Source organism: Salvelinus namaycush, chromosome 19 (genome assembly GCF_016432855.1).
Source record: "Salvelinus namaycush isolate Seneca chromosome 19, SaNama_1.0, whole genome shotgun sequence".
NCBI classification, from domain to species: Eukaryota; Metazoa; Chordata; class Actinopteri; order Salmoniformes; family Salmonidae; genus Salvelinus; species Salvelinus namaycush.
Genome location: NC_052325.1, coordinates 8,869,179 through 8,896,045, shown reverse-complemented (window position 1 = coordinate 8,896,045; position 26,867 = coordinate 8,869,179). Strand labels below are relative to the sequence as shown.

Below are 26,867 nucleotides of genomic sequence, written 5' to 3'. Positions count from 1 at the left end.
TTGGGTAGGGTGGCAGGTACCACTAGAAAGTATTGGGTAGGGTGGCAGGTACCACTAGAAAGTATTGGGTAGGGTGGCAGGTACCACTAGAAAGTATTGGGTAGGGTGGCAGGTACCACTAGAAAGTATTGGGTAGGGTGGCAGGTACCACTAGAAAGTATTGGGTAGGGTGGCAGGTACCACTAGAAAGTATTGGGTAGGGTGGCAGGTACCACTAGACAGTATTGGGTAGGGTGGCAGGTACCACTAGACAGTATTGGTTAGGGTGGCAGGTACCACTAGAAAGTATTGGGTAGGGTGGCAGGTACCACTAGAAAGTATTGGGTAGGGTGGCAGGTACCACTAGAAAGTATTGGGTAGGGTGGCAGGTACCACTAGAAAGTATTGGGTAGGGTGGCAGGTACCACTAGAAAGTATTGGGTAGGGTGGCTGGTACCACTAGAAAGTATTGGGTAGGGTGGCAGGTACCACTAGAAAGTATTGGGTAGGGTGGCAGGTACCACTAGAAAGTATTGGGTAGGGTGGCAGGTACTGCTAGAAAGTATTGGGTAGGGTGGCAGGTACCACTAGAAAGTATTGGGTAGGGTGGCAGGTACCACTAGAAAGTATTGGGTAGGGTGGCAGGTACCACTAGAAAGTATTGGGTAGGGTGGCTGGTACCACTAGAAAGTATTGGGTAGGGTGGCAGGTACTGCTAGAAAGTATTGGGTAGGGTGGCAGGTACCACTAGAAAGTATTGGGTAGGGTGGCAGGTACCACTAGAAAGTATTGGTTAGGGTGGCTGGTACCACTAGAAAGTATTGGGTAGGGTGGCAGGTACCACTAGAAAGTATTGGGTAGGGTGGCAGGTACCACTAGAAAGTATTGGGTAGGGTGGCAGGTACTGCTAGAAAGTATTGGGTAGGGTGGCAGGTAGCCTAGTGGTTAGAGTGTTGGACTAGTAACTGAAAGGTTGCAAGATCAAATCCCCGAGCAGACAAGGTAAAAATCTGTTGTTCTGCCCCCGAACAAGGCAGTTAACCCGCTGTCATTGTAAATAAGAATTTGTTCAAAAGTGACTTGCCTAGATAAAATAATAACAATAATGTGATTGGATGTTAGTTATTTGACATTGTGTTGTTATTTTGCTGAACACTAGATTTAATTTAGGTTTAATTTGATTTTTGTCAGAGAAACAAATCTACTCAGGCGAGAAAAAAAGCTCCCCCAAAAGTATAGCCCCGTTGGAATTTGTTTATATATATATATATATATATATATATTGTATGTATATATATATATATATACAGTTGAAGTCGGAAGTTTACATACACTTAGGTTGGAGTCATTAAAACTAATTTTTCAACCACTCCACAAATCTATTGTTAACAAACTATAGTTTTGGCAAGTCGGTTGGGACATCTACTTTGTACATGACACAAGTAATTTTCCCAATAATTGTTTACAGACAGATTATTTCAATTATAATTCACTGTATCACAATTCCAGTGGGTCAGAAGTTTACATACACTAAATTGACTGTGCCTTTAAACAGCTTGGAAGATTCCAGAAATTGATGTCGTGGCTTTAGAAGCTTCTGATAGGCTAATTGACATAATTTGAGTCAATTGGAGGTGTACCTGTGGATGTATTTCAAGGCCTATCTTCAAACTCAGTGCCTCTTTGCTTGACATCATGGGAAAATCAAAAGACATCAGCCAAGACCTCAGAAAATAAATTGTAGACCTACACAAGTCTGGTTCATCCTTGGGAGCAATTTCCAAATGCCTGAAGGTACCACGTTCATCTGTACAAACAATAGTACGCAAGTTTAAACACCATGGGACCACGCAGCCGTCATACCGCTCAGGAAGGAGATGCGTTCTGTCTCCTAGAGATGAACGTACTTTGGCGCGAAAGGTGCAAATCAATCCCAGAACAACATCAAAGTACCTTGTGAAGATGCTGGAGGAAACAGGTACAAAAGTATCTATATCTGTAACGATCGTCGTAATCCTCCTCCTCGGACGAGGAGGAGAGGCGAGAAGGATCAGACCAATATGCGGAGTGATTAGTGTCCATGATTATTTAATGAATCGAAACAAAAGAACACCATGAAACAATCGACAAACAGTCCCGTGTGGCACGAATGCAGACACGCGATACAACCACCCACAAAACACACGTGAAACCCCGGCTGCCTTAGTATGATTCTCAATCAGGGACAAACGATCTACAGCTGCCTCTGACTGAGAATCATACCAGGCCGAACACAAAAAACCCCAACATAGAAAAACACACATAGACCAACCCACCCAACTCACGCCCTGACCAACTAAATAAATACAAGAAAAAAGGAAAACAGGTCAGGAACGTGACAATATCCACAGTAAAACGAGTCCTATATCGACATAACCTGAAAGGCCGCTCAGCAAGGAAGAAGCCACTGCTCCAAAACTGCCATGAAAAAGCCAGACTACAGTTTGCAACTGCACATTGGGAAAAAGATGGTACCTTTTTGAGAAATGTCCTCTGGTCTGATGAAACAAAAATAGAACTGTTTGGCCATAATTACCATAGTTATGTTTGGAGGAAAAAGGGGGAGTGTCACGACTTCCGCCGAAGTCGGTACCTCTCCTGGTTCGGGCGGCGTTCGGTGGTCGATGTCACTGGTCATCGCCGATCCAACTTTCATTTTCCATTTGTTTTGTCTTGTTTTCCCAAACACCTGGTTCACATTTCCCTCATTACTTATCGTGTATTTAACCCTCTGTTCCCCCCATGTCTGTGTGTGAAATTGTTTGTTGTAAGTGCTTGTACACATTGTGCGTGACGGGTTTTGTACCCATATTTTGTTATTTCTGGATGCCGTTGGTTTTGATAATTAAACTGCTCCGGTTATTACCCAGTTCTGCTCTCCTGCGTCTGACTTCCCTGCCACCAGTTACGCACCCCTTACAGGGACGCTTGCAAGCCGAAGAACACCATCCCAACCGTGAAGCATGGGTGTGGCAGCATCATGTTGTAGGGTGCTTTGCTGCAGGATGGACTGGTGTACTTCACAAAATAGATGGCATCATGAGGCAGGAAAATTGTGGATATATTGAAGAAACATCTCAAGACATCAGTCAGGAAGTTAAAGCTTGATCGCAAATGGGTCTTCCAAATGGACAATGACCCCAAGCATACTTCCAAAGTTGTGGCAAAATGGCTTAAGGACAACAAAGTCAAGGTATTGGAGTGGCCATCACAAAGCCCTGACCTCAATCCTATAGAAAATCTGTGGGCAGCACTGAAAAAGCATGTGCGAGCAAGGAGGCCTACAAACCTGACTCAGTTACACCAGCTCTGTCAGGAGGAATGGGCCAAAATTCACCCAACTTATTGTGGGAAGCTTGTGGAAGGCTACCCGAAACGTTTGACCCAAATTAAACAATTTAAAGGCAATGCTACCAAATACTAATTGAGTGTATGTAAACTTCTGACCCACTGTGAATGTGATGAAAGAAATAAAAGCTGAAATAAATCATTCTCTCTACTATTATTCTGACATTTCACATTCTTAAAATAAAGTGGTGATCCTAACTGAACTAAGACAGGGAATTTTTACTAGGATTAAATGTCAGGAATTGTGAAAAATGTAGTTTAAATGTATTTAGTTAAGGTGTATGTAAACTTCCGCCTTTAACTGTATATATATATATATGAGAGAGAGAGAGAGCGAGCAGAATAATCTATCTGGTGATGGGTCCTTACCACAGTCACCACCTCCAAGTCCTTCAGATAGGTCCTCTCTGTGGTCAGCAGCTCCTTGGCGATAAAGTAGGCCTTGTCGGTAGGGAACCTCTGTGAAGGAAAGAGGACAGACTCTTTTAACTGTGCAGAGACAACACTACTAACACAGTAAGCTGGAGACTGTGTCATGGGTCATTTTCCACATTTGGAATAATCAATTCCAGTGTTAGACATGTAGCCCAGACACATCAGACTTGGTACAGGGTACACAGCACTCGTCCCTGTGGAGAGTTATTTAGGTAATCTCGGTCCTCTGCTATTTTAGGTATGTATATGTGACTGGAGCCTCTTTGAAGCTGGTGATGGTAATTGGAGATTTAAAACCACAATGAGGCCCACACAGCAACTAGCACATCAATGCCTTTCTAGCTGTAATCCTGTTACATTGGGCCCTCTCTGGACCACAAACCTTCCTCCGAACCTCATCTTCATCGTCGGTGCGCACACTGCCAGCGTCGTTGAGCAAGGGACTGGTGAGGGGAGAGGGCTGCCGAACGTCCGGACTGTGACCACAGAGTTCGACCGGCATCTGACCGTTGACAACGCCATGGGAGTTAACGGAGAAGGCGGAGGGATGAGGGCTGTTGGACACCACCCCTGTTGACGGAATGGAGAGGGGGAAGAGAAAGAGAGTCAGCTGAAGAAGTTAAATTAAATCCATAAATATCTGCAGAATGTTTCATGTCTCTAATATCCAGACAGCTCTAATGCTCTTCTCTCTCTAATATCCAGACAGCTCTAATGCTCTTCTCTCTCTAATGTCCACACAGCTCTAATGCTCTTCTCTCTCTAATATCCAGACATCTCTAATGCTCTTCTCTCTCTCTAATATCCAGACAGCTCTAATGCTCTTCTCTCTCTCTAATATCCAGACATCTCTAATGCTCTTCTCTCTCTCTAAGGTCCAGACAGCTCTAATGCTCTCTCTCTAAAATCCAGACAGCTCTAATGCTCTCTCTCTAAAATCCAGACAGCTCTAATGCTCTTCTCTCTCTAAAATCCAGACAGCTGTAATGCCCTTCTCTCTCTCTGATGTCCAGACAGCTGTAATGCTCTTCTCTCTCTCTGATGTCCAGACAGCTGTAATGCTCTTCTCTCTCTAAGGTCCAGACAGCTCTAATGCTCTTCTCTCTCTCTGATGTCCAGACAGCGCTAATGCTCTTCTCTCTCTAAGGTCCAGACAGCTCTAATGCTCTTCTCTCTCTAATATCCAGACAGCTCTAATGCTCTTCTCTCTCTAATATCCAGACAGCTCTAATGCTCTTCTCTCTCTCTAATATCCAGACAGCTCTAATGCTCTTCTCTCTCTAATATCCAGACAGCTCTAATGCTATTCTCTCTCTAATATCCAGACAGCTCTAATGCTCTTCTCTCTCTCTAAGGTCCAGACAGCTCTAATGCTCTCTCTCTAAAATCCAGACAGCTCTAATGCTCTCTCTCTAAAATCCAGACAGCTCTAATGCTCTTCTCTCTCTAAAATCCAGACAGCTGTAATGCTCTTCTCTCTCTCTGATGTCCAGACAGCTGTAATGCTCTTCTCTCTCTGATGTCCAGACAGCTGTAATGCTCTTCTCTCTCTAAGGTCCAGACTGCTCTAATGCTCTTCTCTCTCTCTAATATCCAGACAGCTCTAATGCTCTTCTCTCTCTAATATCCAGACAGCTCTAATGCTCTTCTCTCTCTAATATCCAGACAGCTCTAATGCTCTTCTCTCTCTCTAATATCCAGACAGCTCAACTGCTCTCTCTCTCTAATATCCAGACAGCTCTAATGCTCTTCTCTCTCTAATATCCAGACAGCTCTAATGCTCTTCTCTCTCTAATATCCAGACAGCTCTAATGCTCTTCTCTCTCTAATATCCAGACAGATCTAATGCTCTTCTCTCTCTAATATCCAGACAGCTCTAATACTCTTCTCTCTCTAATATCCAGACAGCTCTAATGCTCTTCTCTCTCTAATATCCAGACAGCTCAACTGCTCTCTCTCTAATATCCAGACAGCTCTAATGCTCTTCTCTCTCTCTCTAATATCCAGACAGCTCTAATGCTCTTCTCTCTCTAATATCCAGACAGCTCTAATGCTCTTCTCTCTCTCTAATATCCAGACAGCTCTAATGCTCTTCTCTCTCTAAAATCCAGACAGCTCTAATGCTCTTCTCTCTCTAATATCCAGACAGCTCTAATGCTCTTCTCTCTCTAATATCCAGACATCTCTAATGCTCTTCTCTCTCTCTGATGTCCAGACAGCTCTAATGCTCTTCTCTCTCTAAGGTCCAGACAGCTCTAATGCTCTTCTCTCTCTCTAATATCCAGACAGCTCTAATGCTCTTCTCTCTCTAAAATCCAGACAGCTCTAATGCTCTTCTCTCTCTAATATCCAGACAGCTCTAATGCTCTTCTCTCTCTAATATCCAGACAGCTCAACTGCTCTCTCTCTCTCTAATATCCAGACAGCTCTAATGCTCTTCTCTCTCTAATATCCAGACAGCTCTAATGCTCTTCTCTCTCTAATATCCAGACAGCTCTAATGCTCTTCTCTCTCTAATATCCAGACAGCTCTAATGCTCTTCTCTCTCTAATATCCAGACAGCTCTAATGCTCTTCTCTCTCTAATATCCAGACAGCTCAACTGCTCTCTCTCTCTAATATCCAGACAGCTCTAATGCTCTTCTCTCTCTAATATCCAGACAGCTCTAATGCTCTTCTCTCTCTAATATCCAGACAGCTCTAATGCTCTTCTCTCTCTCTAATATCCAGACAGCTCTAATGCTCTTCTCTCTCTAATATCCAGACAGCTCTAATGCTCTTCTCTATCTAATATCCAAACAGCTCTAATGCTCTTCTCTCTCTAATATCCAGACAGCTCTAATGCTCTTCTCTCTCTCTAATATCCAGACAGCTCTAATGCTCTTCTCTCTCTCTAATATCCAGACAGCTCTAATGCTCTTCTCTCTCTAATATCCAGACATCTCTAATGCTCTTCTCTCTCTCTAATATCCAGACAGCTCTAATGCTCTTCTCTCTCTCTAATATCCAGACAGCTCTAATGCTCTTCTCTCTCTAATATCCAGACAGCTCTAATGCTCTTCTCTCTCTAATATCCAGACAGCTCTAATGCTCTTCTCTCTCTCTAATATCCAGACAGCTCTAATGCTATCTCTCTAATATCCAGACATCTCTAATGCTCTTCTCTCTCTCTAATATCCAGACAGCTCTAATGCTCTTCTCTCTCTAATATCCAGACAGCTCTAATGCTCTTCTCTCTCTCTAATATCCAGACATCTCTAATGCTCTTCTCTCTCTAATATCCAGACAGTTCTAATGCTCTTCTCTCTCTCTAATATCCAGACATATCTAATGCTCTTCTCTCTCTAATATCCAGACAGCTCTAATGCTCTTCTGTCTATCTAATATCCAGACAGCTCTAATGCTCTTCTCTCTCTAATATCCAGACAGCTCTAATGCTCTTCTCTCTCTCTAATATCCAGACATCTCTAATGCTCTTCTCTCTCTCTCTATTATCCAGACAGCTCTAATGCTCTTCTCTCTCTCTAATATCCAGACAGCTCTAATGCTCTTCTCTCTCTAATATCCAGACAGCTCTAATGCTCTTCTCTCTCTCTAATATCCAGACAGCTGTAATGCTCTTCTCTCTCTAAGGTCCAGACAGCTCTAATGCTCTTCTCTCTCTAATATCCAGACATCTCTAATGCTCTTCTCTCTCTCTCTAATATCCAGACATCTCTAATGCTATTCTCTCTCTCTCTAATATCCAGACAGCTCTAATGCGCTCTCTCTAATATCCAGACATCTCTAATGCGCTTCTCTCTCTCTCTAATATCCAGACAGCTCTAATGCTCTTCTCTCTCTCTAATATCCAGACAGCTCTAATGCTCTTCTCTCTCTCTAATATCCAGACAGCTCTAATGCTCTCTCTCTAATATCCAGACAGCTCTAATGCTCCCTCTCTAATATCCAGACAGCTCTAATGCTCTTCTCTCTCTCTAATATCCAGACATCTCTAATGCTCTTCTCTCTCTCTAATATCCAGACAGCTCTAATGCTCTCTCTCTAATATCCAGACAGCTCTAATGCTCTCTCTCTAATATCCAGACAGCTCTAATGCTCTCTCTCTAATATCCAGACAGCTCTAATGATCTCTATCTAATATCCAGACAGCTCTAATGCTCTTCTCTCTCTCTAATATCCAGACATCTCTAATGCTCTTCTCTCTCTCTAATATCCAGACAGCTCTAATCTCTCTCTCTAATATCCAGACATCTCTAATGCTCTTCTCTCTCTCTAATATCCAGACAGCTCAACTGCTCTCTCTCTCTAATATCAGACAGCTCTAATGCTCTTCTCTCTCTCTAATGTCCAGACATCTCTAATGCTCTTCTCTCTCTAATATCCAGCCATCTCTAATGCTCTTCTCTCTCTAATATCCAGACAGCTCTAATCCTCTTCTCTCTCTAATATCCAGACATCTCTAATGCTCTTCTCTCTCTCTCTAATGTCCAGACAGCTCTAATGCTCTTCTCTCTCTAATATCCAGACAGCTCTAATGTTCTTCTCTCTCTAATATCCAGACATCTCTAATGCTCTTCTCTCTCTAATATCCAGACAGCTCTAAGGCTCTTCCCTCTCGCTCTAATGTCTGGGATTTCAGCACGATAGATCAGCTGTTGGGTTGAATACAGTATTATGACTGAGTAGAATCGCTTACCTAAATCCCCTACACTGCCACTATGTTCACTAGGATGTTCACTAGGATGTTCACTTGGGAAACTTGATTGCATACTTGCCCACCACTGTCTCCTGTCCTCTGATAGCACCACGTTGGCATGAACAAAACAATGAATTAACCAGCAACATCTCTGGTGAACGTCTGATCCTACAGTTCTACACACTAGGATGGAGGAGACAGCCGTGACAAGCAGCACGGAATACCACACACAGCCACGAGACACAAATGAGTCTATAGAACACACTATACATACAGATATATAACAGAGCTATGCTACATCTACAACATCACAGGAGGATGGGAGGGGACTAGCATCTAGAATGACAACGAGACAATGTCGAGGGTCTTTACAAAAGAAGATTCTGGACTCACAATTCATAAAGGTCAACTTTATTGTCACTAGTGCACAACTGTATACAATGTTAAAAAAAGTGTAAAAAGTCTCTGGGAAAGAGAAAAGATGGTCAAATGGGTATCAGAGCCCAGTGAGTGTCAAAAAGAACCTGAAGACGAGACTGTAGTATTCAACGTGTTATGGATGGAGACTGTAGTATTCAACATGTTATGGATGGAGACTGTAGTATTCAACGTGTTATGAATGGAGACTGTAGTATTCAACATGTTATGGATGGAGACTGTAGTATTCAACGTGTTATGAATGGAGACTGTAATATTCAACATGTTATGAATGGAGACTGTAGTATTCAACGTGTTATGAATGGAGACTGTAGTATTCAACGTGTTATGGAGACTGTAATATTCAACATGTTATGAATGGAGACTGTAATATTCAACGTGTTATGGAGACTGTAGTTTTCAACGTGTTATGGATGGAGACTGTAGTATTCAACGTGTTATGAATGGAGACTGTAGTATTCAACATGTTATGGATGGAGACTGTAATATTCAACGTGTTATGGATGGAGACTGTAATATTCAACGTGTTATGGAGACTGTAATATTCAACGTGTTATGAATGGAGACTGTATTATTCAACATGTTATGAATGGAGAATGTAGTATTCAACATGTTATGGATGGAGACTGTAATATTCAACGTGTTATGGAGACTGTAGTTTTCAACGTGTTATGGATGGAGACTGTAGTTTTCAACGTGTTATGGATGGAGACTGTAGTTTTCAACGTGTTATGGAAGTGAGTGAGTGAGTGAGTGAGTGAGTGAGTGAGTGAGTGAGTGAGTGAGTGAGTGAGTGAGTGAGTGAGTGAAAAGGTGAAAGAGCAGCAAGTAAAGTTTTTGAATTGACAACTAGCATATTCTGGGACCTGGCTAACAGTAAGGGTCACAATGCACAAAGTGATAATGTGACCCAGAATAATGTCTTTATACAGTTTTACTGATGATATTACTTCATTATTACTTCATTAAAATAATATTACTACTGCTATTACTTCATTACAATTTTACTACTGTTATTACTTCATTATTACTACTGTTATTACTTCATTATTACTACTGTTATTACTACTGTTATTACTAGTGTTATTACTCCATTATTACTACTGTTATTACTACTGTTATTACTTCATTATTACTACTGTTATTACTTCGTTATTACTACTGTTATTACTTCGTTATTACTACTGTTATTACTCCATTATTACTACTGTTATTACTCCATTATTACTACTGTTATTGCTCCATTATTACTACTGTTATTACTCCATTATTACTACTGTTATTACTCCATTATTACTACTGTTATTACTCCATTATTACTGCTGTTATTACTCCATTATTACTACTGTTATTACTCCATTATTACTACTGCTATTACTCCATTATTACTACTGTTATTACTACCGTTATTACTCCATTATTACTACTGTTATTACTCCATTATTACCACTGTTATTACTCCATTATTACTACTGTTATTACTCCATTATTACTACTGTTATTACTTCATTATTACTACTGTTATTACTCCATTATTACTACTGTTATTACTTTATTAATACATTATCACTGTGAGTGATGTCTGCCTGCTACAGTCTTGTCTGCTGTGAGTGATGTCTGCCTGCTACAGTCTTGTCTGCTGTGAGTGATGTCTGCCTGCTACTGTCTTGTCTGCTGTGAGTGATGTCTGCCTGCCACTGTGTTGTCTGCTGTGAGTGATGTCTGCCTGCTACAGTCTTGTCTGATGTGAGTGATGTCTGCCTGCTCCGGTCTTGTCTGTTGTGAGTGTTGTCTGAACGGGTGAAATGTTAAAGTAGGTAGCAGTGAGAGAGTGAGGTGAGGGTACATACAGTACATAGTGTAACATCCAGAAAGCATGAACACCCCTGCCTGAGCCCTGGGTTAGCCTCTTGGACATGGGTTAGCCTCTTGGACATGGGTTAGCCTCTTGGACATGCAATGGAACCAAGCCCGGCCCACATGGTGACATCAGCAGTTAAGACTAGCTCACACAAGCCCGGCCTATAGACACATGAGTTTAAGACTAGCTCACACAAGCCCGGCCTATAGACACATGAGTTTAAGACTAGCTCACACAAGCCCGGCCTATAGACACATGAGTTTAAGACTAGCTCACAGTGTAATACGATACACTGAGTGTACAAAACATTAAGGACACCTGCTCTGACCAGGTCAATCTAGGTTGAAAGCTATGATTCCTTATTGATGTCACTTATTAAATCCTTTTCAATCAGTGTAGTTGAAGGGGGAGAGACAGGATTTTTAAGCCTTGAGACAATTGAGACATGGATTATGTATGCGTGCCTTTCAGAGGGTGAATGAACAAGACAAAATATTTAAGTGCCTTTGAACAGGGTATGGTAGTAGGTGCCAGGTCCACCGGTTTTTGTCAAGAACTGCAACGCTGTTGGGTTTTTCACACTCAACAGTTTCCCGTGTGTATCAAGAACGGTCCACCACCCAAAGGACATCCAGCCAATTTAACACAACTGTGGGAAGCATTGGAGTCAACATGGACCAGCATCCCTGTGGAACGCTTTTGACACCTTGTAGAGTCCATGTCCCGACGAATCGAGTCTATTCTGAGGGCAACCGGGTGGTGGGTCCAACTCAATATGAGGACGGTGTTCCTAATGTTTCGTATACTCAGTGTAAGAGTGGCAGGTGGCCTAGTGGTTAGAGCATTGGGCCAGTAACCGAAAGCTTACTAAATCGAATCCCCGAACTGACAAGGTATAAATCTGTTGTTCTGCCCCTGAACAAGGCAGTTAACCCACTGTTCCTAGGCCGTCATTGAAAATAAGAATTTGTTCTTAACTGACTTGCCTAGTCAAATAAAGGTTCAAAAAAAATTAGGTTTAGTCAATTATTTAGCATTCAATACAAATCCACAAATATCAGCTGTGTACAACAGCCCAACATCACAGAGCCATAAGACAGTGCTTGGTATGTCTGACAAGGTGCTCTTTTCCTCCAGTGATCCAGTAACCAACAGTTAAGTACCCTCATACGGTCCCCTCACGCTACCTGGAAGGCCGCAATTCATTGAGTACAAACAACATTGAGTGACACTCAATAATTGTGTTATTATTTGCAGTTTATATTAATTTAGGACCAAGTTAATTAATAAAAAAACAATATCATAAAATGACACATAAGATAATAAATACTATACGGTGCATTCGGAAAGTATTCAGACCCCCTTCCCTTTTCCACACTTTGTTTTGTTACAGCCTTACTCTAAAATTGATTAAATAAATAAAACATCTCATTAATCTACACACAATATCCCATGATGACAAAGTGAAAACAGGTTTTTAGAAATGTTTGCAAATTTCTACAAAATAAAACCAGAAAACCTTATTTACATAAGTATTCAGACCCTTTGCTATGAGACTCAAAATTGAGCTCAGGTGCATCCTGTTTACATTGATCATCCTTGAGATGTTTCTACAACTTGATTGGAGTCCACCTGTGGTAAATTCAATTGATTGGACATGATTTGGAATTGTCTGTAGAGCTCAGAGACAGGATTGTGTCGAGGCACAGATCTGGGGAAGGGTACCAAAAAATGTCTGCAACATTGAAGGCGCCCAAGAACTCAGTGGCCTCCATCATTCTTAAATGGAATATGTTTGGAACCACCAAGACTCTTCCTAGAGCTGGCCGCCCAGCCAAACTGAGAAGGGTCTTGCTCAGGGAGGAGACCAAGATGGAGATGAGAAAAACGTCCAGGACAACCATGTCTGCAGCACTCCACTAATCAGGCCTTTATGGTAGAGTGGCAAGACGGAAGCCACTCCTCAGTAAAAGGCACATGACAGTCCGCTTGGACAAAAGGCACCTAAAGGACTCGGACCAAGGTGGTGGCAGCATCATGCTGTGGGGATGTTTTTCAGCGGTAGGGACTGGGAGACTAGTCAGGATCGAGGGAAAGATGAACGGAGCAAAGTACAGAGAGATCACTGATGAAAACCTGCTCCAAAGTGCTCAGGACCTCAGACTGCGGTGAAGGTTCACCTTCCAACAGGACAACGACCCTAAGCACACAGCCAAGACAACGCAGGAGTGGCTTCGGGACAAGTCTCTGAATGTCCTTGAGTGGCCCAGCCAGAGACCGGACTTGAACCCAATCAAACATCTCTGGAGAGACCTGAAAATAGCTGTGCTGCGACACTCCCCATCCAACCGGACAGAGCTTGAGAGGATCTGCAGAGAAGAATGTGAGAAATCCCCTAATACAAATATGCCAAGCTCGTAGCGTCATACTCGGGGCAGCAGGTAGCCTAGTGGTTAGAGAGTTAGGCCAGTAACGGAAAGGTTGCTCGATCGAATCCCCGAGCTGACAAGGTAAAAATCTGTTGTTCTGCCCCTGAACAAGGCAGTTAACCCACTGTTCTTAGGCCGTCATTGTAAATAAGAATTTGTTCTTAACTGACGTTGTCACGACTTCCGCCGAAGTCGGTCCCTCTCCTTGTTCGGGCGGCGTTCGGCGGTCGACGTCACCGGCCTTCTAGCCATCGCCGATCCACTTTTCATTTTCCATTTGTTTTGTCTTTGTCTTACACACCTGGTTTCAATTCCCCAATTACTTGTTCATTATTTAACCCTCTATTCCCCCATGTTTGTTTGTGAGTAATTGATTGTCTTGTATACGGTCCGTTATTGTGGGCTCGGTATATTGTGTTGTATTTGTGAATACTTGAGTAAATACGTTGATTACTCATATCTGCTGTCCTGCGCCTGAGTCTCTACACCAGCTACACACAGGCCGATTACAGAATTACTCAACTGTCAAATGGAGTCAGCAGGAGCAGACGCCCTCCCTGTGGCGGTAGAGGAGCGCGTCCAGCAGCACGTGACCATGTTGCAACGTCTGGGCACCGCCATGGATCGCGTGCTGCAGACGATGGATTGTTGGGAGAGAGGAGGAGGTCGTCCAGCGCCTCCACCAGCCCCACTACAGCAGGCCCCACTGTCCACCCCTCCTTCACCCGGTCCCAGCGGGATTCGACTCGCGCTCCCAAGGGAGTAGGATGGGACGGCTGCCGGATGCCAGGGGTTCCTACTCCAGCTGGAACTCTACCTGGCGACCGTCCACCCGGCTCCTTCGGGCCGTGAGAGTGTGTCCGCCCTCGTCTCCTGCCTCTCAGGCAAAGCCCTGGAGTGGGCCAACGCCGTATGGAGTGAGGGAGACGCGGCGTTGGACCATTACGCAGAGTTCATGTCTGTTCCACCTGAGGCAGGGGACGAGGAATGCGCAGGATTTCGCATTGGACTTCCGGACCCTGGCCGCCAGCGCGGGATGGAACAAGGCCTTCTAGCCATCGCCGATCCACTTTTCATTTTCCATTTGTTTTGTCTTTGTCTTACACACCTGGTTTCAATTCCCCAACTACTTGTTCATTATTTAACCCTCTGTTTCCCCCATGTTTGTTTGTCTTGTATACGGTCCGTTATTGTGGGTTTGGTATATTGTGTTGTATTTGTGAGGCCGATTACAGACTTGCCTAGTTAAATAAAGGTTCAAAATAAAATACCTGAGAAGACTTGATGCTGTAATCGCTGCCAAGGTTCTTCAACAAAGTATTGCGTAAAGGGTCTGACAACTTATGTGAATACATAAAAATAAAAAAAGTTTTTGCTTTGCCATTATGGGGTATTGTGTGTAGATTAATCAGGGAGAAAAACGATTTAATAAATTTTTTGAATAAGGCTGTAACGTAACAAAATGTGGAAAAAGTGATGGGGTCTGAATACTTTCCGAATGCACTGTATATACTGTATATATATACACATGGATATAGCTAAAAGCATCGATGCATGAGCTGAGAGACTTGGAGCTTTGAGACGATACCGTCTTTCAGACCCACAACATGCATCACATACTGAAACCTGCCTTTATGTTCCCTAGTTCCTGTCATCCTGAACAAAGTAATTTCTCAATTCTCCAGTCCTATATTCTAGACCTCTGTTCACAGTTAACGGGATCACTGCAGTGAAGGAGACCCAGTTAAACCCTTTTGTTTTCTCTTCACACAGTCTGTGGCAGAACAGTAAAACATCAGGACAGTACAGGAACAGGTTAACATGCGTCCAGAGCAGGGAAATAGAGACAAGGTGAGACTTAACCCTATAACAGAACAGTGTTTCAATTGAACAAGAACATAAAAAAATAAAAAACATTGTGATATAAGGTCAATAAATCCTTAATCAAAATAATATACAGCAAAACAAAAGGACAAGGAGGAGAATGAAGCAAAGACAATCAGGGACAGCAAGAAAACAAAATAAACACAAAAGTGCAGAGTAATTCTGTAACGGGAGAAAAGGGCAAACTAGTGAGATATGTAGACCCCTGGAGTTCGCTGAACAATAGACAATGAGATGTAGACAAGAACAAGAAGAGATGCCACCAGTGGTCATCAGAGCAATATTATACCGGTCCTGTCCAACAGTACTGACTGGGCCTGGGTGTGTTCTGGTATGTCAACTTGCTACAACAGTCTTTTAGATAAAGTTTCTTCATTAAACTGATGTTGTCCAGAACAAGCTATGTCTATGAAAAAATGAGCGTAGCTCTGTGATGCCTAAAAACACCAGTCAACAATATTTAGTTAAATTTCAATCCGTTGATCACTTCGTACAGAAGACCTTTATGTTACTGTAAACATTGACTATCAAATCAGGAGTTGAGGTTGGGACGTGCTGTAGACGAACAGAAAGCCTTCTCAGCACCCAACAAACTAACACATGACCTATTGTACATCTCTCACTACTGTAGTCTTCTCACTACTGTAGTCTTCTCACTACTGTAGTCTTCTCACTACTGTAGTCCTATCACTACTGTAGTCTTCTCACTACTGTAGTCTTCTCACTACTGTAGTCCTCTCACTACTGTAGTCTTCTCACTACTGTAGTCTTCTCACTACTGTAGTCTTCTCACCACTGTAGTCCTCTCACCACTGTAGTCCTCTCACTACTGTAGTCTTCTCACTACTGTAGTCCTCTCACTACTGTCGTCTTCTCACTACTGTAGTCTTCTCACTACTGTAGTCTTCTCACTACTGTAGTCCTCTCACTACTGTAGTCTTCTCACTACTGTAGTCCTCTCACTACTGTAGTCCTCTCACTACTGTAGTCTTCTCACTACTGTAGTCCTCTCACTATGGACACTAATTAGAGACCGACCGTATGTACAGTACAGCACAAGCAACATGTATACTCAATACTCTTCTTGTGTTCTCCTAAGCAACTCGCTAAATATAAACAATGAATCACATATCCAATGCCAGGCAACATAGAAAATCACAGGAAACAGCCTGTCTGTCTCTTCTATTAGTAGATCTGATTAACATGAACCAATCACAAGAGTCTACAATATGATCATATCGATTCAAAAAGCAACACATATACAGTAGTGTATAAAACGTAGACCAACGTCCCCATCGATATGCCAAACAACAACATACCGTCCACTGACAGAATGGACACGTTATACAGTGACGATGAAGACACATGACGGCATTTGACAGAGCATTGGAACTCTCCAACAATCAATAAACAACACAATGCATCATTGTAGATTCCACGTCGAGTGTGCAAGTCCAGTCCGCTCGCAGAACAACATACAGTAGCAGTCAAAAGTTTGGACACACCTACTCATTCAAGGGTTTTACTTTATTTGTACTATTTTCTACATTGTAGAATAATAGTGAAGACATCAAAACGATGAAATAACACATATGGAATCATGTAGTAACCAAAAAAGTGTTAAACAAATCAAAATATATTTTATATTTGAGATTCTTCAAAGTAGCCACCCTTTGCCTTAATGACAGCTTTGCACACTCTTGGCATTCTCTCAACCAGCTTCATGAGGTAGTCACCTGGATTGCATTTCAATTAACAGGTGTGCCTTGTTGAAAGTTAATTTGTGGAATTTCTTTCCTTCTTAATGCCTATGAGCCAATCAGTGGTGTTGTGACAAGGTAGGGGTGGTACACAGAATATAGCCCTATTTGGTAAAATACCAAGTCCATATTATGGCAAGAACAGCTCAAATAAGCAAAGAGAAACGACAGTCCATCATTACTTTAAGACATGAACGTCAGTTAATGCGCAACATTTCAAGAATGAAAGTTTCAGTGCAGTCGCAAAAACCATCAAGCGCTATGATCAAACTGGCTCTCATGAGGACCGCCACAGGAAAGGAAGACCCAGAGTTACCTCTGCTGCAGAGGATACAGTTATTAGAGTTAACTGCACCTCAGATTGCAGTCCAAATAAATGCTTCACAGAGTTCAAGTAACAGACACATCTCAACATCAACTGTTCAGATGAGACTGCATGAATAAGGCCTTCATGGTCGAATTGCTGCAAAGAAACCACTAATAAAGAACACCAATAATAAGAAGAGACTTGCTTGGGCCAAGAAACACAAGCAATGGACATCAGACCGGTGGAAATCTGTCCTTTGGTCTGATGAGTCCAAATGTGAGATTTTTGCTTCCAACCACCGTGTCTTTGTGAGACGCAGATTAGGTGAACGGATGATCTCCGCATGTGTGGTTCCCACTGTGAAGGATGGAGGAGGAGGTGTGATGGTGATTTGCTGGTGACACTGTCAGTGATTTATTTAGAATTCAAGGCACACTTAACCAGCATGGCTACCACAGCATTCTGCAGCGATACACCATCCCATCTGGTTTGTGCTTAGTTGGACTATCATTTGTTTTTCAACAGGACAATGACCCAAAACACACCTCCAGGCTGTGTAAGGACTATTTGACCAATAAGGAGAGTGATGGAGTGCTGCATCAGATGACCTGGCCTCCACAATCACCCGACTTTAACCCAATTGAGATGGTTTGAGATGAATTGGACCGCAGAGTGAAGGAAAAGCAGCCAACAAGTGTTCAGCATATGTGGGAACTCCTTCAAGACTGTTGGAAAAGCATTCCAGATGACTACCTCATGAAGCTGGTTGAGAAAATGCCAATAATGTGCAAAGCTGTCATCAAGGCAAAGGGTGGCTGCTTTGAAGAATCTCATAAAATATATTTTGATTTGTTTAACACTTTTTGAGTTACTACATGATTCCATGTGTTATTTCATAGTTTGATGTTTTCACTATTATTTTCCAATGTAGAAAATAGTAATAAAACATTTTGAAAAAAAATTGAATGATTAGGCTTGTCCAAACTTCTGACTGGTACTGTATATCTGCATCTCCAGAAACAATATTCCCTCGACTTCATCCCAAAAGTTCAGCTAGATACAGAGCATAAGGGGGTTTCCACTGGATTGATTCACACTGCTGTACGGTGGTCTTTCAAAAGACTTGGCACTAGAAAACGATGATGTCTCTAACTGAGAACCACCTGGTGTGTGTATATAGACACCAATACAGTCAGAACAGACAGGAAAGGTTAACCACCTGAGGGTAGAAGAGTCTCTCTCTCTCTCTCTCTCTCTCTCTCTCTCTCTCTCTCTCTCTCTCTCTCTCTCTCTCTCTCTCTCTCTCTCTCTCTCTCTCTCTCTCTCTCTCTCTCTCTCTCTCTCTCTCTCTCTCTCTCTCTCTCTCTCTCTCTCTCTCTCTCTCTCTCTCTCTCTCTCTCTCTCTCTCTCTCTCTCTCTCTCTCTCTCTCTCTCTCTCTCTCTCTCTCTCTCTCTCTCTCTCTCTCTCTCTCTCTCTCTCTCTCTCTCTCTCTCTCTCTCTCTCTCTCTCTCTCTGTTAAAGGGCAAAGCAACCCAATGGGGAACAAGGTGTTAGGCTGGCTCATGGCTGAGCAGACTATACTGTATACTCAGTTAGTGCCATGTTGGCAGCACAGAGACAGAGGAGTTAGTAGTGCCCCGAATTGACCCTTTCTGAGTAACATCTGTCTCTTCACACAGACTGGCATAGCTATCACCATCTCCCATGCTAACCACCAGAGCAATTGCATCCCTGCCTATGGGGCGGGTCTCTGGACTTCCATCCTCTGGGCTAGCCTAACAGCTGAACACCTGTGCCCCGTCCTCATCACTAAAGTTAAGGCAGCCATCCTCCTCCATCTCCTCATCCAGCTGGAGGCTCCCAAAGGAGTACTTGTTCCTGGGCATGGGGGAGGGGTAGTTGAACCCCTCGGCCATGGGGTTACCATAGGTCAGCGGGTGGCTGCTGGAGCTGCCCGTGGTGTTCTCGGTCTCCGAGTCACTGGACTCTGTGCCACTGCTGGTGGAGCCGTCAATCATCTGAACAGCCCCTACGTGGTCTACGCCACCTTGGCTGTACAGCTTCTGTAAGGGGCTGGGCTTGGGCTGGCCGGGGGCAGACAAGCCATTGGCCGTCACACGGCGCTCCAGAGCAGCCATACGGGAGGTGACAGGCCGGGGCTCGTGGGAAGGTGTAGAGGTGGCCTGCTGCCGGCTCAGGACGAAGGGGTCTGTGTCGGAACGGTTACGCATGTTGTGGTGCTTTTGTAAGTGTGGCGAGCGGGCCATGATGGGCGAATAGCTGCCGTAGTGGGATGGAGCCTGACCTTGGTCTTGGGGCCCCCCATGGCCTCTCTGGGTGTTAAACCCCCTGTGACCCTGGTCGTCCCAGCGTGGGAGCCTGGAGCCGTGGCCGTTTTGCTCAGCGTGGCTGAGTGAGCTGGTCCGGTGGAAGGTGACGGGGCTGGAGGTGGTGCTCTTAGAGCCTAACAGGCGGACCGTCAGGGGGCTGCTGCTACGCTGGTCCCCAATTCCACCACCCCCCAACTCCTCCATCATAGTGCTATGGAGAGGGCCACGGGGCGGACCACTGCCGAAGAACGACAGGTTGGCCGACTCATCTAACTCACAGCTCATATTGAGGGGGGGTTTAGGGGAGGAAGGGGACTCTCTGTACCTCATCCTACCCAGAGCCAGTTCCCGCTCGTTTATACTGCCACGGTGGGGGCTCGCGGCCTCCTCCCCATAGCTGTCAGTATGGTGAGACCTGGTAACCCGGCCCTTCGCCACGTCGTATTCACTATCTATATCACTGCAGTCGATGTAGGGGATGGAGGAGCTGCTGCCCTTAGCGCCCTGGGAGGCTGGACCTGTGTTCAGATGGTCTGGGTGGGGCTGCCTGGCTGGGCCTGGTTCTGCCCCGGGGCCTGGCCTGTCCTCGCCGTGTCCCACGTTCCTATGGATGGAAGGGCTGCCTTTGATCCGCAGGGCTGACGGGTCCTCAGCGTTCACAGACTCCTTCCAGTGACGGTGGGGCGGAGAGTCCACCTCCGCTCTGTCTCCTGGAGCACCGCTCACACTCTGTGGAGTACGGAGAACAGAGAACAGAGGGCTGAAGGTTATATTTAACAGTTAAACAAGGAAATTGAGTTATTGTGTGGTATGAATTAGTTATTCCGTCTACTCAATTATTAACTGTATATTCTAAGCAGTATATTTCATATTCATAGTGTTTCTAGATGAAGACATGCTGGGTGGGCTATCAAATAGAGTGACAGTTCCACAAAGTGGCATTCAGCACGCTAGCCTCTAATGGACCGTGTGTGTGGGAACACTGAAGGAGCCACTGACTTCTTTTGGCACTTGAGGGGCGTGAGGGGAAGACAGCGGAGATGGACGGCTTCTGCTGTGCTGGACCCTACTGTGTTTCCTGAAGAGGATGACAGAAAGTGGATATGTTATACACCTGGCAACCATCACACAGTCTCTCTCTCTTTGTACAATACCAGTCAAAAGTTTGGCCACACCTACTTATTGCAGGGTTTTTCTATTTAAAAAAACAACAACTATTTTCTAATGTTTGTAAAATAATAGTGAAGACATCAAAACTATGAAATAACACATATGGAATCATGTAGTAACCCAAAAAAGTGTTAAACAAAATACATTCCAGGTGACTACCTCATGAAACTGGTTGAGAGAATACCAAGAGTGTGCAAAGCTGTCATCAAGGCAAAAGGTGGCTACTTTGAAGAATCTAAAATATATTTAGATTTGTTTAACACTTTTTTGGTTACTACATGATTCCATTGTGTTATTTCATAGTTTTGATGTCTTCACTACTATTCTACAATGTAGAAATTAGTAAAAATATAGAAAAACGATTACCGTAGGTGTGTCCAAACTTTTGACTGGTACTGTAAGTCTAAAAAGAAAACACCACCATTAAGTCTTTACCTTTCAAACGGGATCTTCTTAAACTCAGAGTCCTTCACATAATCAATCACCTGCTTCTGTGTCCGACCGCTGTGGAGAGAGAGAAGTAGCAAGGGAGATGATTGAGGTCAGTAAACTTAGAGTAGAGCTGGAGAAGTTCTGTCCAGGTGACAGATAGGAAATGAGATTGAAACTGAGGCACTGGCTGTTTTTTCATCGAACCTGCTATCTCCTGTGTCCTGAGAGACAGAGATGGTTTATTATTGTGTGGCCCCAGGTGCCTTCGAGGGGCCAGCTGGTCTACCTGAATCTGAAGGAGGAGCCTCGGGTGAAGAGGACAGGCTTGGGCCTTGCTTTGGGCTCCTCAAAGAGGCGGAAGAAGGCATGGTATTCCACACAGATCTTCCAGAAGACTTTACAGCAGTCCCTGCTACCCATCAGGAACTCCAGACTGTCCTGGTATGAGCTCTGTTGCAGAGGGGACACATATATATGTAACACACATCAATGGAAACTTAAGGTTGAAGGCTTTAGGCATTGGTGATATTTACATGGATATGAATCGTGGATCATGCTAAGGGCTATGGCCATATGACATACGTTCAGGTCTGGTCTGAGCTTGATGAGAAATCGCTTTCTCTTGAAGCTTAATTTGCGCACTTTGGACCAGTTGAAGGCATTGATCTTGGTGTGCCCCTGCAGTGGATGAAAAAGTACACACAGAGGATTAACATGGAGTGTGACACGCAATAAAACTCTGCCTGTTCATCTAATCCTGTCATCAAACATCAGCTCCACATTCCTCTAATAGACCTGGCTATCTCTTCATCCCAACAGATCTGTGAACAGAGAAACTGTCACATGTCAAAAGCCTGTCATCAAAATGTCACCCACATCAAACATATAATCAAACATCCTGTAGGTTTCTAATGAAAAACAGCGGTGTAGAAATCCTCTTGCTCCGTCCAGCTCTCGTCGGTGTTGACCTGTAAAGTAGTACCTGAAAGACCAGGACACCAGTGTGTGCCACGGCCAGGCTCAGCTTGCTGCCCTCGCGGTCCTTGGCAGGGTGTAGTCTAACCCCATACAGCTCCAGCCTGCGTGCCACCTCCAGCAGCTGGTAGTCTGACTCTGCTGGCGTCTGACCCCTACAAGCACACAGAGAGCAGTCTGGGTCAAGGATACCGCTCCAAATGGCTCCCTATTCTCTATTTAGTGTACTGTTTTAGACCAGGCCCCTTGGCATTAAATAGGGAATAGGGTTTTGGGACACAGTCTGATACAAGTCTCTCATAAGTTTCACAATCACGGCAAGGTGGAGTTGAGGTGGGTTGCGTCAGAATTCCAGGGGTCCACAAACAGTTACATTTGACTTCCATTTTGGGCTTCTGAACATGACTGCTCTTGACCAAAAATGTTACTTTAAATTTGTATAATATCTTCCACTCAAATACTACAATTGAGGTGAGAGACCAAGCCACAAGTCAATCTGTTCCTGCAGTCAGCTGACACCACCGAGGTCTGGGTAGAAACGAAGCTGCATAGTAACTCCCTTCCCTAAATTCTTATCTGTGAAAAAGTTGTCCTGTTTCCTGTGGGCTGAAGTTCATTCTAGATGTAACTCTGAGCATGGCTCCCTGCCAGGAAAACTGTGGTTACTGTTATCAGCTAAAAATACAGAAAAAGGACAAGTCAGGGAGGGCAGTCAAATCTAACGGAGCTCCTTTCATCTTGTCAGCTGCTTGGTGAGCGCCCATCTCTGCTGTGACACCAGTGTAGTGTGGAGGACTGGGGGTGACACCAGTGTACTGTGGAGGACTGGGGGTGACACCAGGGTAGTGTGTGACACCGGTGTAGTATGGAGGACTGGGAGTGACACCAGTGTAGTGTGGAGGACTGGGAGTGACACCAGTGTAGTATGGAGGACTGGGAGTGACACCAATGTAGTATGGAGGACTGGGAGTGACACCAGTGTAGTATGGAGGACTGGGAGTGACACCAGTGTAGTATGGAGGACTGGGAGTGACACCAGTGTAGTATGGAGGACTGGGAGTGACACCAATGTAGTGTGGAGGACTGGGAGTGACACCAGTGTAGTATGGAGGACTGGGAGTGACACCAGTGTACTGTGGAGGACTGGGGGTGACACCAGGGTAGTGTGTGACACCGGTGTAGTGTGGAGGATTGGGAGTGACACCAGTGTAGTGTGGAGGACTGGGAGTGACACCAGTGTAGTGTGGAGGACTGGGAGTGACACCAGTGTAGTATGGAGGACTGGGAGTGACACCAGTGTAGTGTGGAGGACTGGGAGTGACACCAGTGTACTGTGGAGGACTGGGGGTGACACCAGGGTAGTGTGTGACACCGGTGTAGTGTGGAGGATTGGGAGTGACACCAGTGTAGTGTGGAGGACTGGGAGTGACACCAGTGTAGTATGGAGGACTGGGAGTGACACCAGTGTACTGTGGAGGACTGGGAGTGACACCAGTGTAGTGTGGAGGACTGGGAGTGACACCAGTGTACTGTGGAGGACTGGGGGTGACACCAGGGTAGTGTGTGACACCGGTGTAGTGTGGAGGACTGGGAGTGACACCAGTGTAGTGTGGAGGACTGGGAGTGACACCAGTGTAATGTGGAGGACTGGTAGTGACACCAGTGTACTGTGGAGGACTGGGAGTGACACCAGTGTATTGTGGAGGACTGGGAGTGACACCAGTGTATTGTGGAGGACTGGGGGTGACACCAGGGTAGTGTGTGACACCGGTGTACTGTGGAGGACTGGTAGTGACACCAGTGTAGTGTGGAGGACTGGGAGTGACACCAGTGTAGTGTGGAGGACTGGGAGTGACACCAGTGTACTGTGGAGGACTGGGAGTGACACCAGTGTACCGTGGAGGACTGGGAGTGACACCAGTGTACCGTGGAGGACTGGGAGTGACACCAGTGTACCGTGGAGGACTGAGGGTGAGGGAAGGGTTGGCCATGTGATCCTGACCTGCTGCATCAATGAGTAGGACACTAAGGGGATTGTGGGATATGTTCTCCAAGGAGAGCAAAACTAGCTAATTAGGAAACGGATAATAGAAAGAAATACTGGGAGAAGAAGAATGAGTCCAAGCTGCCATTTCCCTTGCGCCAACCTGTTCAGTGACAAGGGCTTAACAAAGAAAAGCCATTTCCCTGCTGAAATCTGGTGTGTTGCTCATTGGGCTGTGGTCCAGGTAGATCCCAGACCTTTCCGGGAACCCATGTAGTGTTTCTGATACAGCAGACATTGATACGTTCACCTTCAGGCCCTAACCACTCAACCAGCCCAGGGGGCCTTTGCCGAGTCTTAACACCATAAAGAAAACCATGTCAGTTAACACACTGAAACAAAGAACACTGTTAGGTCAGTGGGGAGTTTCCTGACTGCATTACCTGGGTAGAAAACATTCCCTTGGGACGTGTACGTATGAGGTCTTTATCTACCTTGTCCTGTTCAGAGGCCACCAGAATAATGCCTGACAGCTTCCAGAGCTCACACATCCGTTATAGAGGAGCTATTCACCCATTCTTGGAGTGAAACTCCATGATCTTGTCCATCAAAGCCATCTGGTCAGGAATGTAGCTGTGGTTGAGGAGGTGCTGCCGACTCTGGCTCTCCTCAAAGTCCCCAATCTCAGCTGGAGAACAAAGGGTTAAAGTTAGGACATCGCATTACATTGTGTGCAGTGTGTAAATGATCTACACCACTGCTGGTTGATAAAAACTCAGATTATTTGCATATATCCCTAAACAGAATAGATTAGAATAGATTCATCCTCATCCATGCCTCTTCCCTCTCTTCGGTTTTACTTTTTGACAGCTCCCGCGAGCATTAGAATCCAGGCTGAGGAACAGATGGCTTTTCAAAAAGCTCTCTCTCTCTCGGTGTCTTCCCACATTTCATTAATTCAGAGGAAGACAAAAGAAAAAGGTATCCATGGCAATGCACTGATTCTCAATTTGGGACGCTGCACCACATCCTGTTTGACACAGTTTGAAGGAGGTTCTGTTTTCCTACAAATGTATATGGTCTATTGGCTCTGTGATCCTATAGGCTGTGTGAAGCCACAGGGAAAGTAACAGAGAGACGTACACTGGATAATATGGGAGACCAGCAGGGCTGCGCTACTGTCGTTGCATGTCAGACGTCCGCAGGCAAGGTCATGCTTGATCTGCAGGGCGAAGAGGTACCTGAACAAGACGGGACAAAGAGAAAGGCTAGAACAGAGTCGACAGGATGACTGGCTGTGGTTAACATCCAAACCTGTCAGGCGACAACACAGGAGGGAGGAACAACACAGGAGGGACGAACAACACAGGAACCACGTGGAGGTCAGGTCGTCCAAAAGAGTTAAATATTGCAGCTTGAAATCCAAGACAATTGGATTACAGAGCAACATCATCATAACAGGATGAGTGTCTTTACCCGTCTTATATCGACTGTTACACCCTTCTTTAGGGTGGAGGGGTTATCATACAATGAGTACATATACATCAGAAAAACATTAGTGCAATGGTAACAATCAGGATCACACGAAGGTGCTACATTAAAAACATGGCAGGCGTAAAACATGGATGACATGAATTAAATGCCCGAGGCAGAATTTTTTTTTATCTGTAGGGGGCTGGAACACATTGGTCACTTCTACATTAGCATTCACATTCTGTGACATCGCAGTCCCGTCAACACACAGAACTGACCTGAGAATGACTTACTCTAATGGAAACTGGATAATATAGCTGCTGATAGCCTGTTATGTGCTGAGCAGTCAGCCTTATATACTGTACCAGTTTATGCACCAGACCGTGTCGACAGCTTGTCAGCTGAATACAAAATCATATTATTAAAGGCCCAGGACAATAACATTTTTGATTTTTCTGTGTTTTATATACAGGTAACTGCCAAAATAAAGGAAACACTTGAGTAAATGAGGGATACAAAGTATATTGAAAGCAGGTGCATCCAGCAAAGGTGTGGTTCCTGTTAATTAGTTAATTAAGCAATTACTATCCCATCATGCTTAGGGTCATGTATAAAAATGCCCAGTTGCCCATTATTTTGGCTACCATGACTAGAAGATATCAGTGACTTGACAGAAGGGTCTCAAAGGAGCATAGCATTAAAGGGTGTCTGTCTGTCTGTCTGTCTGTCTGTCTGTCTGTCTGTCTGTCTGTCTGTCTGTCTGTCTGTCTGTCTGTCTGTCTGTGTGTGTGTCTGTGTGTGTGTGTGTGTGTGTGTGTGTGTGTGTCTCTGTGTGTGTGTGTGTGTCTCAGTCACCAGATCTCAACCTAATTGAACACTTATGGGAGATTCTGGAGTGGCGCCTGAGACAGCGTTTTCCACCACCATCAACAAAACACTAAATTATGGAATTTCTTGTGGAAGAATGGTGACACTGTAGAATGCCAAGCCGCCTTAAAGCTGATCTGGCGGCTCGTGCTGGCCCAACGCCCTATTAAGACACTTTATCTTGGTGTGTCCTTTATTTTGGCAGTTACCTGGATATTTCCACACTATGTGGTTGGAATAATATTGTGAAAATGATGATAATGCCCTTTTAGTGTTAGAGCTGTTTGTAAAGACCGCCTGAAAGGTCAGCCTGTTTTGGTGGGATGGAGTTTTGGCCGCCTGGTGACATCCCCAGGTGGTAAATTAGTTAATAGACCAATAAGAAAGAGAGTTCCAAACCTCTCTGCCAATAACAGCTAGTTTTCAGTTTTCCCTTCCCCACTCATACCACTTCCAG

At 44.5% G+C, this 26,867-nt stretch overlaps 1 protein-coding gene across 1 annotated transcript in view; it reads right to left on the bottom strand.

The window, feature by feature from the left end:
• The window catches only part of LOC120063679 (FERM, ARHGEF and pleckstrin domain-containing protein 1), a 193,232-nt gene that overhangs the window by 55,460 nt on the left and 110,905 nt on the right, over positions 1-26,867 (bottom strand). The window contains exons 6-15 of the mRNA XM_039013974.1: positions 25,214-25,311; positions 24,644-24,758; positions 22,094-22,241; positions 21,694-21,789; positions 21,398-21,561; positions 21,115-21,183; positions 20,509-20,587; positions 20,028-20,238; positions 4,184-4,371; positions 3,736-3,825 (exon numbers count right to left, since the gene is read on the bottom strand). Of these exons, the coding sequence (XP_038869902.1) occupies positions 3,736-3,825; positions 4,184-4,371; positions 20,028-20,238; positions 20,509-20,587; positions 21,115-21,183; positions 21,398-21,561; positions 21,694-21,789; positions 22,094-22,241; positions 24,644-24,758; positions 25,214-25,311 (1,258 nt within the window). The remainder of the gene's footprint in view (positions 1-3,735; positions 3,826-4,183; positions 4,372-20,027; positions 20,239-20,508; positions 20,588-21,114; positions 21,184-21,397; positions 21,562-21,693; positions 21,790-22,093; positions 22,242-24,643; positions 24,759-25,213; positions 25,312-26,867) is intronic.